General features: G+C 44.2%; 2 protein-coding genes across 7 annotated transcripts; both read left to right on the top strand.

Moving 5' to 3' along the window:
* The first annotated feature begins 436 nt into the window (after positions 1-436).
* LOC100273068 (uncharacterized) lies at positions 437-5,135 on the top strand. 4 transcript variants are annotated; one of them, XM_035964795.1, is made up of 3 exons: positions 505-996; positions 1,180-1,557; positions 3,708-5,118. In XM_035964795.1, the coding sequence occupies exon 3, from the start codon at positions 3,708-3,710 to the stop codon at positions 4,791-4,793; it is 1,086 nt and encodes a 361-aa protein (XP_035820688.1). In that variant the 5' UTR covers positions 505-996; positions 1,180-1,557; the 3' UTR covers positions 4,794-5,118. The 4 variants fall into 4 exon arrangements, with proteins under 4 accessions (XP_008667340.1, XP_035820688.1, NP_001140989.1 ...); NM_001147517.1 differs by having other exon boundaries at positions 580-996; positions 1,390-1,557; positions 3,708-5,074; XM_008669118.3 differs by lacking the exon at positions 1,180-1,557 and having other exon boundaries at positions 437-996.
* A 724-nt stretch (positions 5,136-5,859) lies between these two features.
* On the top strand, positions 5,860-11,675 carry LOC100383458 (uncharacterized). 3 transcript variants are annotated; one of them, XM_008646835.3, is made up of 7 exons: positions 5,891-6,238; positions 6,448-6,861; positions 6,985-7,102; positions 7,330-7,939; positions 8,099-9,776; positions 10,764-11,018; positions 11,094-11,314. In XM_008646835.3, the coding sequence occupies exons 2-6, from the start codon at positions 6,484-6,486 to the stop codon at positions 10,791-10,793; spliced, it is 2,814 nt and encodes a 937-aa protein (XP_008645057.1). In that variant the 5' UTR covers positions 5,891-6,238; positions 6,448-6,483; the 3' UTR covers positions 10,794-11,018; positions 11,094-11,314. The 3 variants fall into 3 exon arrangements, with proteins under 3 accessions (XP_008645052.1, XP_008645057.1, NP_001169577.1); NM_001176106.1 differs by having other exon boundaries at positions 6,158-6,238; positions 6,448-7,102; positions 11,094-11,224; positions 11,314-11,675; XM_008646830.3 differs by having other exon boundaries at positions 5,860-6,238; positions 6,448-7,102.
* Positions 11,676-12,018: the final 343 nt, after the last annotated feature.

Raw genomic sequence — 12,018 nt, 5'->3', positions numbered from 1 at the left:
CGGAGAGGTGGGTGAATCGGGTGGTGGGCGTTTCGCGGCGTGCGTAGGGACGGCGAGCGGGGGTTTCTCGGTGGTTGTTTAGCGGCGTAGGGAGGCGGGCGTTCCGCGACATGGGGCGGATATGCGGTGGTCATGGGGTTCCCGGGCGTGGGGCGGATATGCGGCATGGGGGCGGTAGGTGCGGGTTTCGCGGTGGTGGGCGTGCGGGATTCGCGGCGGCGGACAGGAGGCCGGGCGAGCGTTTCGCGCGGGTGGGCGCAGACACACGGGCGGGGGCAGTCTACGGTGCCTTCTTAATAATTAGTAGAGATTTGGTAGTGTCTACTTCCAGCTTTGGAGGTCCAAAAGCTACTTAGAAAATCAAATAAACTGGGCCTAAATCGTAAAATATCAGCCCAGCAGCCCAATAACTATCGACCCAGCCCAATCCCCTTATGGACCGCCGACCAGTCAACCGTGCAGTGTCGCCGCCTCGCCGGCGACGACGGATATGGCGGGCGCGGCACCCCGTTTCCATCCTTGTTCGCTTGTCACTTATTAGATCAGGGGCGGGAAGAACATGACAAATCGGAAGGTTCACGCGTGACCGCGAGCGTGCCACGCAAGGGCGAGGGAGCCCGCGAGGCGGAATGCGCCTCGAGATCTCCTCTGCGCGGCTCGCGGGTCAGACCATCAGAAGCAGAAAGTCGCATTAGTAAATTCAATCATCGTCCCCGCCTGCAAAAGATCTGCCGTGGCCTCCTCGTTTACCTATTGCTGGTTCTCAAATCGCACGCCCTCACTGCTAGTGCTAGGCTCCCCTTCGCGCGCGCGCGCAGTTATTACCCGTCCACGGCCGCGTGTTCGCAAGTATCCAGATCCGGCTCCCCACCTCCGGCGACCACCGCGCAGAGAACAATTCCGTCCAACGGGAAACCCCGCGATAAATCGCCGCGCCCATCGTTTGGCGTCCCCCACAGCACCGAATTCACCAGGGCTGGAGGAAGTGTCTGAAAGGTGAGAGTTTTTATCATCTGCTTCCTCTGGGCTTTTCGACCCGTTGCTAGTTCAGTGCAGGTACCAGAAGAACCCTAAGCCTAACCTGAGGCGACGCCGTTGATGGCCATCATTTGGGAGGTTTCTTGCGACGTCTCCGTGGGTACATGTGGTGCTAATCAATAAATCTCCTGCCATGTTCAGGCTGCGCACGGAACTACTACTATGCGAAGCGGCTGTCATTGGTCCTGATGGGATGCCCTCACTGCTAACAATTGACGTTTTCTTTTCTTCTGTCCATGGCGGCGTTTAGTTCGTGCAATGACTTCTTACGCTAGCATAGGACGCGTGCTCCGGCGAGGTGACTAACTAATTCCATTATTTTTCTTTGCTATTTTTTTATAAAAAAAACAGACTCAGCAACGCTTCATGTGACTGATTGGTTGGCTGCGCCGGCTCTCTAGCACCGAGTTCAGGGAGCACCGACTTGTTCGTTCGTCTTGAGGCTCTGGAGCTCTGTCACGTTGTGGTAGTTGAGAGGGATCTGTCCAATTTGCATAGCTGCGAAGGAAGATTCCTGAGGTACGCTGTACTTGTTTTCTTATCAGAAACTAGCACACGCCATTATTGTGACCTCGTCTAACTTGTCCTCCTTGACTTGGACAAGTGCTTATGTGGTACAATACCTCCCGTTGATATTTCTAACACGTCCTGTCATCCTAGCAACCTAACATGGTTGCGACGTGCCCCAAGCTTGTTTGACTTCCCTGCCTGTCATGGACAAAACGCATTATGCCCCACGAGATTAGTTCATAGGGCTAGCTGCTAGGTGGTTATTGCATACTGGTCTCCACTCTTTCTCTTGCCACCTCGGGCATCCTCAGCCGCCCTAAAAAGGATACATGCTTCATACCTAGATCATTTGGTGTTCAGTTTTGTTTTTAAGCCATGGCGAATTCCCGGACTGGACGTTACAAGGTATTTGCTGATCTTTACTTGGATACTTCAGTTCTTTATAGGTGGCATGGTTTGATCTTCGTCCGATTCTTCCATGAAGTCCTGCTGCCTCATCTTCTGCCTTTGATTTTGTCGTGTCGTGTGACTTTAAGTATCTGTTGTCTGCCTTTTGTTGTTTGGTTCATGTTGTTTTGTTTTGGTTTGACCTTCTTGAGCCTCAACCATGCTTGCTGGTTTTGTATCGGAAAATTTGTTTGGATTCAAGCTTGCTACAGAAGATAAACAGGATGGCCAAACATATGAAGCAGATATTTAATTTCTTTCTATTAAGTTTCTCAGATTTGTAAAGTTACTCAATATTTGAATTATTTGTAGCACCATTGACAAACTCTGTTTCTTCTTCTTCTTCTTTATGTTTTTTTTGTAAATGAGCACTTGCAAGCTACAGCTATAAGCTTCTTAATCACGACATATAATTGATTTTTTATTTGGCATATATGTGTTGCCTTAGGAACCCACATATGCTTTGAACTTTAATATGCGATGGTGATGGACTTTTTTTAGCACAAATTAATGAATAGTACAACTAATTCTGGCATGCATGAATATATTTGTGAGAAGTGTTTGATAATCTCAATTGTTACTGTGTGAAATTTGATTTGAAGATGTCAATCTGGGGCTTGAGCCAAATTTGGTGGAGTTACAAAATGTCAAGGCTCCGAACATCTTGTATTATGCATAGTTTTTGGGCATTCTTCTAGATAGTCCATTACTACATCAGTATCTTGTCAGATTTCATAGATAGAGGTTTTAAGATCCAGTTGGTATCACCAGATGTCAAATATGTGTTGCCATTGGCATTATATGATTGACAAGGTTTGTTAAAGAATTAGCTGGGTTGGCAAACAATTGAAATTCCATGTTTCAAAGGTGGGCAATTCTATTTAGAGGGCAGCAATTTCTTACCATCCTCATACCAATTTGATTGTTCTATGTTATGGTACAGTTGCATATTGTAATGGAATAGAATATGTGAGAGAGTTCATGGCAATATGGCATGCATATTACTACCCTCACGTGTATTTGTGGCTTTCAAATGCTGTTGACCTGCCTGTTCCCTTACCATGGCTGCAGCCTTGTTTATATAGGAGTTAAAACTCTTACATAGGCAAGCAATGTGATGAACGATGCTTGTTGTCTAGCATTTTAAACCAAATGCAGTTGAAGAATTCAGTGTCTCATAACGAGAGGCCTGGGATTTTTTCTTCTTCTCGAATGCACATAGAACTGCTGATCATTGCATTAGAGGGATAGAAAATATTTACAAGACAACACACTGCAATAGCTCAAATTATGAAGTGGGATCTGTATTTGTAATGGACAATAATTAATTTTACTGTATCATATAATATGATACTCTCCGTTCTTTTTTTATTTGTCGTGGTTTAGTTCAAAAATGAACTAACAGACGACAAATATTCGAGAACGGAGGTAGTATTATGATACGAACTGCTGATACAGTGAACTGTAGAGACGTATTTGTGCCTTTTTCTTTTGCCCTTCATCAAATTCCTCTAGGATGGTCACATACTTTCTTTAAATTCTAGCACATGGAAAACTATCCTTAAAATCTTGACTATCTGCTGCATTGATTTTAGTGTCTCTGTGTGTGTTTTTCCTTGAATATGCATATGTGCCATAGTTTGTTCTATATTCTATAGTAGCTACTCATGAATTTTTTTTAAGCTTTAGTAATTGTATTTTGCATGTTGCAGATGTCTAATCTCTCACACACCTCAAAGGAAGATACTTCACCTGAGGGTTCAGGTACTACCGAGAGAACTGGAGCCTGGAGTAACATGTTGAACACTCTTATGCAGCAAGCCTCAATCTATGGTGTGGCTGCTGGGTATTGTTTATCAGCGTCGCTGCTCTCGATCATCAACAAATGGGCAATCATGAAATTTCCATATCCTGGAGCCCTGACAGCTCTGCAGTATTTCACTAGTGTTGCTGGAGTTCTCCTATGCGGACAGCTCAAGCTCATTGAGCATGACGGCCTTAATTTGAGGACAATGTGGAAGTTCTTACCTGCTGCTGTGATGTTCTATATCTCCATCTTCACAAACAGTGAACTCCTGCTTCACGCCAACGTGGATACTTTCATTGTGTTCCGCTCTGCTGTGCCTATATTTGTCGCGATAGGAGAGACGTTGTATCTCCATCAGCCATGGCCATCACTCAAGACATGGCTTTCACTCTCCACAATACTTGGTGGAAGTGTGATCTATGTTTTCACAGACAACCAATTCACTGTGACTGCTTACACCTGGGCAGTGGCCTACCTAGCAAGCATGTCCATTGATTTCGTGTACATCAAGCATGTTGTAATGACCATTGGGCTGAACACATGGGGCCTTGTGCTATACAACAACCTTGAGGCTTTGATGCTATTCCCACTCGAGCTTCTAGTAATGGGAGAATTTGATCAGATGAAGGTCGACAGCTCCAAAGTGTCAAACTGGCTTTCATTTGATGTGGTCCTCCCTGTTGCTCTCTCATGCCTGTTTGGACTATCAATATCCTTCTTCGGATTCTCCTGCAGACGAGCTATTTCTGCTACTGGGTTCACAGTGCTTGGCATAGTGAACAAGCTCCTAACTGTTGTGATTAATTTGCTTATCTGGGACAAGCATGCCTCTTTTGTGGGTACCATTGGGCTCTTGATATGCATGTCAGGTGGTGTGCTCTATCAGCAATCCACCACGAAACCGAAGGCACCCAAGGTTGAGCCGAAGGAAGAGAACGACGAGGAGCAGCAGAAATTGCTGCAGATGCAGGGAGTTCAAGAGAGTTCATAAACCTTACAAAGAAAGTACAACTACAAAGAAGCATATGGCTAGTACTCGGAAAGAGGACAGCCTCACCTGAGCGTTTTTGTATTGACTAGTACTTGGGAAGAAGCATATGGATGAATGTAGTCATGAACTAGGAGCTACAAAATCCCATGTTTTAGATATTAGAAGTCATGGAGGGGACCTAATTATCACTGTGCAATTCTTTATTACTATACTACCACTTCCATTTGTAACGCAAAATTGTTATGATAGGATGGCAAATATACCTGCATTGAATACTTCCTATACGAAAGCATCTATCTCATACAGTTCGGTGACGGTGATACTATGATCTATGTTTAGTCATTTCTCTGCTGGAGTTTCCCTATTTGTTCTGTACCTTATTGTTGGTGATGAAGCCATTGGTTCTTTTGCTGAAAAGAAAGTTTTGTAATCATCGATGTTGGTGCATAAGGGCAGCTCCATTGTGCTTTCTAAGCCGGTGCAAAGAGCACAGTTTTTTTATTTGTTTGGGCTGCAAGGAGTTTACACATTGGAGACCTTTTATGTTTCTAACAAAGCACACGTTGACGTGACAATTTTGTAGTACCTTGTTATGAGAAAATCCTGTAACTCTGCAATTTTGTACCTTGTCAAATATGATGCTATTGAAGTAACTTTGCTTGCTCTTGGCGTATGCATTGCAATTTTACTGTGCTCCCGGGCAAATTTTTTACTGTGCTGAAAATCTGAAAGCGAAGCCGTTCAAGTAGCTTTGCTTGGGCACTTGGCAACGTATCCCATCAGGACAATTAAAATAACGACCGCATTAAAATGATAATAGTAGAGTTGGCTGTTGTGCAAATACTACTTTGAAGTCCCCGCAAGAAGAAATATTGATGAAGTCTTCGAATAGAAGAACCAGGGTTCGTAAAAAATGCAAGTGTAGTGTAGGCACAACTGTCTTTGCGGTAAGGAATGTCAGAATCGGTTTGATTCTCTTTTCTAAAGTTTAAACCTCTAAATTTTTTAAAGTACTTTAATAGAGTGTTCGGAACTGCTTAACCTCATAATTTGTATCGCCGTCATTGCGGCCTTTATTCATTCCCAACTTCCGTCCGATCCATTTGCGGCCGAGATTCTCCCAAGATGTGGTTTCTATTCTATCGCCGTCATTGCGCTCTCCTCCCGTTGTAAACCCAAAGACCTTCGTCGCACGGACCCGTCCTTGCTAATTGCTCACTCCATCGGCGCCGGGTCATCCTCGTGGCCCCGTGCCGCACCGCGAAACCAAAATCTCGCAATCCTAACCTACCCCAGCGACCTAGCGCCGTCGTCGCTCGACCTCCCCTCGCCGCGCCGGGCCCCCCAGAGGGTCTCAGGCCATAGCGAGGAGCCGGGGTTCCGCTCCGACCCGAATCCGAGCCTCCCCCAGGACGCAGCGGGTCTCGTTTCCGTACTCGTAGCAGGTAATCGCGGAGCTCTCCTCCTCCTCGTTCTTTGCTCTGTCAGTGGCGATGCTACTACTATTGGTTCGATCCCTGCTTAGGTTTGATCTAGGGTTTGGAGTTTTTGAGGTGATTTCATTATGCCAATCGCGTTATCGCGCGTAGTTTTGTTTTGGTTTTAATCGGGCGCTTACTGTTGACGAGGTCTGATTAAAATTTCAACTTTCCAGGAAGTTTCGCGCGAGGGATTGATTGTCGAGCTAGAGATGTACGGGCAGGGAGGGAGCTTCAATCCACACTATCGCCATGGCCCGCCTCCGCCCCAGCAGCAAGCTGGGGTAACTGGGTCCTTCCCCCAGCAACCTGTGCCACCGCCTCGGCCACCTTACCCACAGCACCCTGGAGTGCGGCCTCCGGCTGGGCCGTACCAGCATGGCGTGCTGCCACATCAGAACCAGCCATACCCCTTTGCGCAGCATGGTCGGATGCACCAGATGCCAATGCTTCCGCCACAGCAGAGAGGTTATGGGTCGATGCCAATGCCAGGGTCGCTGCCTCCGCAACAAGCTATGCATCAGGCCCCTCCACAGTATCCGCCCCTCCCTCCACCTCCACCTCGGCCGCCTGGCTTTGTTCATGATAATGTGCTGCCTCCATCTCTGCCTCCTCCTCCTCCTCCTTCTCCACCACCACCACCACCACCACCACCACCAGAAGCAGCAGCAGCAGCATCATATTCTCCTCCTCACACACTTGTTGTTGCACAGTCATGCGGCGCAGAGGCAGAAGCAAAAGAAGGTGCATCTGAAGGTGGTCGTTTTGCCAAAACTCTGGAAGCAGCTACTCAGCTAATTGTTTCTGATGACTCAGATATGGACATGGATGGTTAGCACTCCCCTTTCCCTCCCCTATCTCAGTACAGTGATACTATTACTCTGTTTGAAACTTGCACATTATTTACACTGCTGCATTTGGTGTCACAGCAATGTCATCTGATAGTCCATACGGTGAAAAACATCACTGTGCATGAATGTTGTACCTGACTTTGGCATTTTAGATTATTTTTCACTTCGACATGTTTCTAAACATTGACTTTGTAATGCAATTTCCAGGGGATGAGGACTCTCCATCAAAGCAGCCCCTTACCCCAGAAACTTCTTTGCCTGTGACTGTTGAATGTACTGGAAATGTTAATGTGTCAAAGTTCAGTGATGTTTCAACTGAGGACAATGCTAAAACTGCGGATGCAACTGAGGACAATGCTAAAACTGCGCATGCAACTGAGGACGGTGGGAGCACATTCCAACTGATACAAGGTTATGGCTCCGATGACAGTGCAAATGAGGCTGATGCTGGTCCTGGCAGTGCTAATACCCTTGTGACATTGCCTGAAGATAACCTGCATGGTCATTTAAGTGATAGTAATACTGAGTTTGATTATCAGAAACATGTTAATGCAAAAGGAAATGTGAATACCCCTCATGGCACTGAGCAAAATGGTAAGGCTGAAAATTATCATCTCAAGGTTGAGAGCAACCCAGTGAAGCATGGCACAGATGTACTTGGGCATCTGGCCAAAGAAGATACAAGTGGCAGTGAAATTGAGGGAGGTCAAAGTAGTAAAAGGCATGGGAGGATACAAAAGAAACGAACCCGGAGCATCTCACCTCAGGGTAGAAGTGGTAGTCCAGTGGGGGCAAACAAGAGCAGTCCATCCCAAAGGTATGGTGCCTCTGCCTTGTACCTACCTTGAATTTTAAATAGATGCATCAGTTCATCTGTGTAATTGTATTTCCGTATTTTAGATTTGTTATAAGTTATGGCATCCGATATGTATATCTTGTTTCCTTTGGAAGTCTAAAAGTATTAAATTTCTTTCAGTTCTTCACCTGGAAAGCAGAGCAGGCCACCATTTGCTAAGCGTCTCCATTCTGCTGATGATGGTAATGATTCAGAAGGTAGAGTTGTTCAGCAAGAGGGCCTGTCATTGACATCAAAATTGGATAGTTCTTCTAATGATTTAATTGGTAAAGTGGGAGATGCTGCTGCGGTTGGTGTTGCCCTTGGGCAGCATTGTCACAGTGACAATTTAATTTCTGAGCATTCACAACTAATGGCTGCTGGTGCTACTCATAAGATGCAAATGCCATGCCCCCCATCTGAGTCTCTATCAGACTTAAATGTGTCTTCATCAGCAGGTGGCCCAATTCTTACGAACCAACCTGCTGCAGGTGTCCCATATGTGTCTGTAGAAACTACCAAGAGCTCCATGACATCTAAACATCTCCAGTCTCATCCTCAGAGTTTGAGTCCTCCTGAACACATGCCATCCTCAAATATGATTCAGCTACCAGGACAGCCATCATTTGCAACATCAGAATTCCCTCAAATGCAGTTCCACCATAAAGTTGTTGCACCAGCAAATGAATTCTTGCAGAACCAGATGAGAAGCTACCCTCCACAAGATGTGTCTCATCCTAGACCATTCGATTTCCATCATCATACTCTCCCACCAGCAGTTCCTTCTAACCAGCAGCCTTCTACCATTCCTGTTGAGAATGCTCCAGTACCTCATCATAACAGATGGCCAGAGTATTCTGGTGGTGTTGGTCTATCCTATTCATCTCATCGGCCTCCATATGGTCAGCATCAACCTCCTGGGAATCTTGATTCAGGAAGTAACTTGGTTTATCCCTCTTTCCAGAGATATCCATCAAATCTACCAGTCAGTAACAATATTGGTCCCTTATCTGATGCCGATTTGACTAAATCGTCTATCAAACCCCACTACAATCCATTTGCATCTACCTTTGATAAAACAGATCCAAGTCTAGATATTGGGCCTCCTGTAAGCCCTAATGCAGTTGGTTCTGTTTCCACAACAGCAGAACACATGAATACACTGTCTCCTTTTGGTCGATCCAGAGCACATGCCCATGGAAATTCTGCAGAACCTGTGCCCAATAGACAAAAGTTACTCCATCAGGAGTTTGCTTCTGGTGCTCCGTATGATCCATTAGTTGACAGTATTGAACCATCAAGCAGTTCAATCAACAAGGTAGATCTTCGTAAAGAGAAGAACTGGAGTGCTGCTGATAGGCGTGATGCATCGAAATTTATGAACCTAGAAGTGGACAGTGAAAATATGCATGGACTGGGGGTTGTTGCTGAGTCAGAAGTTGAGGGACTTGGAGAGGTGGCAGCAGATACTGAGACAGGTGTGGTGGAGAATGCAAGTCCTGAGTTCTTGGGTGGTAAAGATTGGAACTCAGATATCCCTGTTGATTTTGACAATGACCAAACATTGGACAAAAATAAGAAGGGTAAAGATTCCAGATCAATGAAGCTTTTTAAGAGTGCTATTGCAGATTTTGTTAAGGAAGTTCTTAAACCATCATGGAGGCAGGGTAACATGAGCAAAGAGGCTTTCAAAACTATTGTCAGGAAAACAGTTGATAAGGTTTCCGGTTCAGTTCCTAGCAGTCATATTCCAAAAACACCTGCCAAGATTAAACATTATGTACAATCCTCCCAAAGGAAGGTGACCAAATTAGTAATGGTATGTCTATTGTCACATATCTAGAATATTGGTTATTTTCATACGTATTTTGTCCATATGTTTGTAGCATTCTGTGACTACACGTTATGCAATAGTCCTGTTCATGGCATATGATCTGTTCAGCACCTGAACATCATGGAGAAGTATAAATTATGCCATTTGCCATGCCCTTGATACTAAGAAACACAAGCTGCAATTAGTTGGTGTCATGCTATTGAGCTCCTGAACTTTGATGTCCTGATTCCTGAAGTTTGTGCTATGTTGTCATCCAGCCAATTTGATAATTGTTAGTGGAGTTTGGCAACATATCTTTATGTTCATTAGAGGCTGAAAACCCTAACCCTAACAGGGTTGGATGATATATTTATAATAGAGTTGTTGGGCCTAAGCCCATTACAGACAGCCCATTACAATACAATCACTATAGCTCTAACAATGTTTTTACGTGAAATCTCCATTTTGGTAATGTCACTTAATTGAGTATATTATCTACATTTATCTTGTTTGGTCATCATATGGCAATAATTTGTTTCATCACTTGGACTGACATCTTGATTTAAGTTTCTGAATTCCATCGTGGGATTCAAAATCTGTCTGGAAAAATAGGCTCCACATAAGTGGATGGCATACATGTCAAGTTAGAAATGTTTGAAGCTATCTGATCCTGTGCATGCGAGTTTTGAGCTCACATAATTTTTTCTGGAACGAGAAAACATTGTATCACACTGTTTGCATATGTCAAGTTAGAAATGTTTGAAGCTATCTGATCCTGTGCATGCGAGTTTTGAGCTCACATATTTTTTTCTGGAACGAGAAAACATTGTATAACACTGTTTGCATAAGAAAATGTGATTCAGCCCTCAAATCTGATATTTCCAAATCGATGGTATCATATTCTCCTTTAGTTCTCTACGGTGACATTTTTTGTTCAGCACATGTTTGTTTCAATAAATATCTGGCTCCATTGACCTCTTTTATTTTTTTCAGGGGTATGTCGACAAGTATGTGAAGCCATAGAGTAATGTGGCATTGTGCTGAATCAGAACTGTCATGGTTCCAGAGTCTGTGCTGCATTCTACTAAATGAGGCTGCAAATTTGGTAATCTTTCTGATGAAACGGTTGTTCCACAGTAAGGTAGTTTGCTCTAGTTCTGCAGGAAATGCTGTATTTTATTGGAGTGACATGTCTAGATGTGCTTCCAGTATTGATAATTTGCTGCCTGATTTCTTGTACCCTGTAAGGTATGTCCTTGTTCTTTTGTTAATGTGATATTTCCATTCTTCTCCAGCATGGGCTAATAGGGTAATCAATTGCAGGGTGCGATATTTGTGCGAACATGCTGCTGAAAGAACTTTGTTTCTTAATGGTGATTATGCATACTGAGAGCTGTAAGGCTTACTGCTGAATGAACTTTGTTTCTGAATGGTGAATATGCATACTGAGAGCTGTAAGGCTTAACAAACTTTTGACTTATCACATTCTTCAACGTGGCTCTTTTAGACTGGTTATAGTTTGATGCCTGTACTTTTCCGACAGAATAATATCCTGCTCTGCTATCGTTGAACGTTGCCTATGCTAGGAGCTTGTCGAAAGCTAGTAGACGCAACAAGAAAAAGGACAGTATTACCATCAAATTGCCTATGGAGTAATGAAGACTACCATCCTTTCGACGCTGGGGCTTAGTATAGACACTTGTATCCCTGAAAGAATATGTTGTGCCCCAGCTCAAATTTACTAGTATGGTTTCGAATCTAGTAGTCAGTATGGTGTTTTTCAGTAGTTTAGCCGTTATATTTAGAGTCTGATTCCACAAATTGACATAGATTTTAGCAAAACTCACAAAGTGCACGTACATTGCTGTCGTTTCTATTTATGCTTAAGTATAGAATATAAAACATAAAGACATGTGTGTTATGTTGGCTAGGTGAGTGAATTTGAGTTTGGAGCTAAGAACTATGGTTCTAATTTCTATTTGCGCATAATGTTAGCTTTTTTATCATTTAAAATGTGGGAGGGCGCGACGATGGGGAAACCATGGAAACGGACGGAGAAGTCCAAGTTACTCCCTCCGCGTAACCCTCTTTTTTGTGTGGTGGTTTCACAAACCAGCAGTCCAGCACACCATCCACCTTTAATAGCTAATTAAAACCGGATTATCTAAATCGTGGCCGATTTTTGCCATTGGATGCCACACAAACATACGATGTGGCAAGGGATTCTGTATTTCTGTAGCGCACATAA

The sequence above is a fragment of the Zea mays genome, chromosome 1, assembly GCF_902167145.1.
Source record: "Zea mays cultivar B73 chromosome 1, Zm-B73-REFERENCE-NAM-5.0, whole genome shotgun sequence".
NCBI classification, from domain to species: Eukaryota; Viridiplantae; Streptophyta; class Magnoliopsida; order Poales; family Poaceae; genus Zea; species Zea mays.
The sequence above is the reverse complement of the archived record's forward strand: the minus strand, read 5'-3'. Positions and strand labels throughout refer to the sequence as shown.

What these genes read in the sequence shown, in the direction of transcription:
- LOC100273068 (XM_008669101.4), top strand. Translation starts at nt 1,924, where the DNA reads ATGGCGAATTCCCGGACTGGACGTTACAAG. An exon ending in CCCGGACTGGACGTTACAAG is followed by an intron (nt 1,954 to 3,707) that starts GTATTTGCTGAT and finishes TGCATGTTGCAG; the next exon opens with ATGTCTAATCTCTCACACAC.
- LOC100383458 (NM_001176106.1), top strand. Translation starts at nt 6,484, where the DNA reads ATGTACGGGCAGGGAGGGAGCTTCAATCCACACTATCGCCATGGCCCG. An exon ending in CTCAGATATGGACATGGATG is followed by an intron (nt 7,103 to 7,329) that starts GTTAGCACTCCC and finishes TGCAATTTCCAG; the next exon opens with GGGATGAGGACTCTCCATCA. An exon ending in AAGAGCAGTCCATCCCAAAG is followed by an intron (nt 7,940 to 8,098) that starts GTATGGTGCCTC and finishes AATTTCTTTCAG; the next exon opens with TTCTTCACCTGGAAAGCAGA.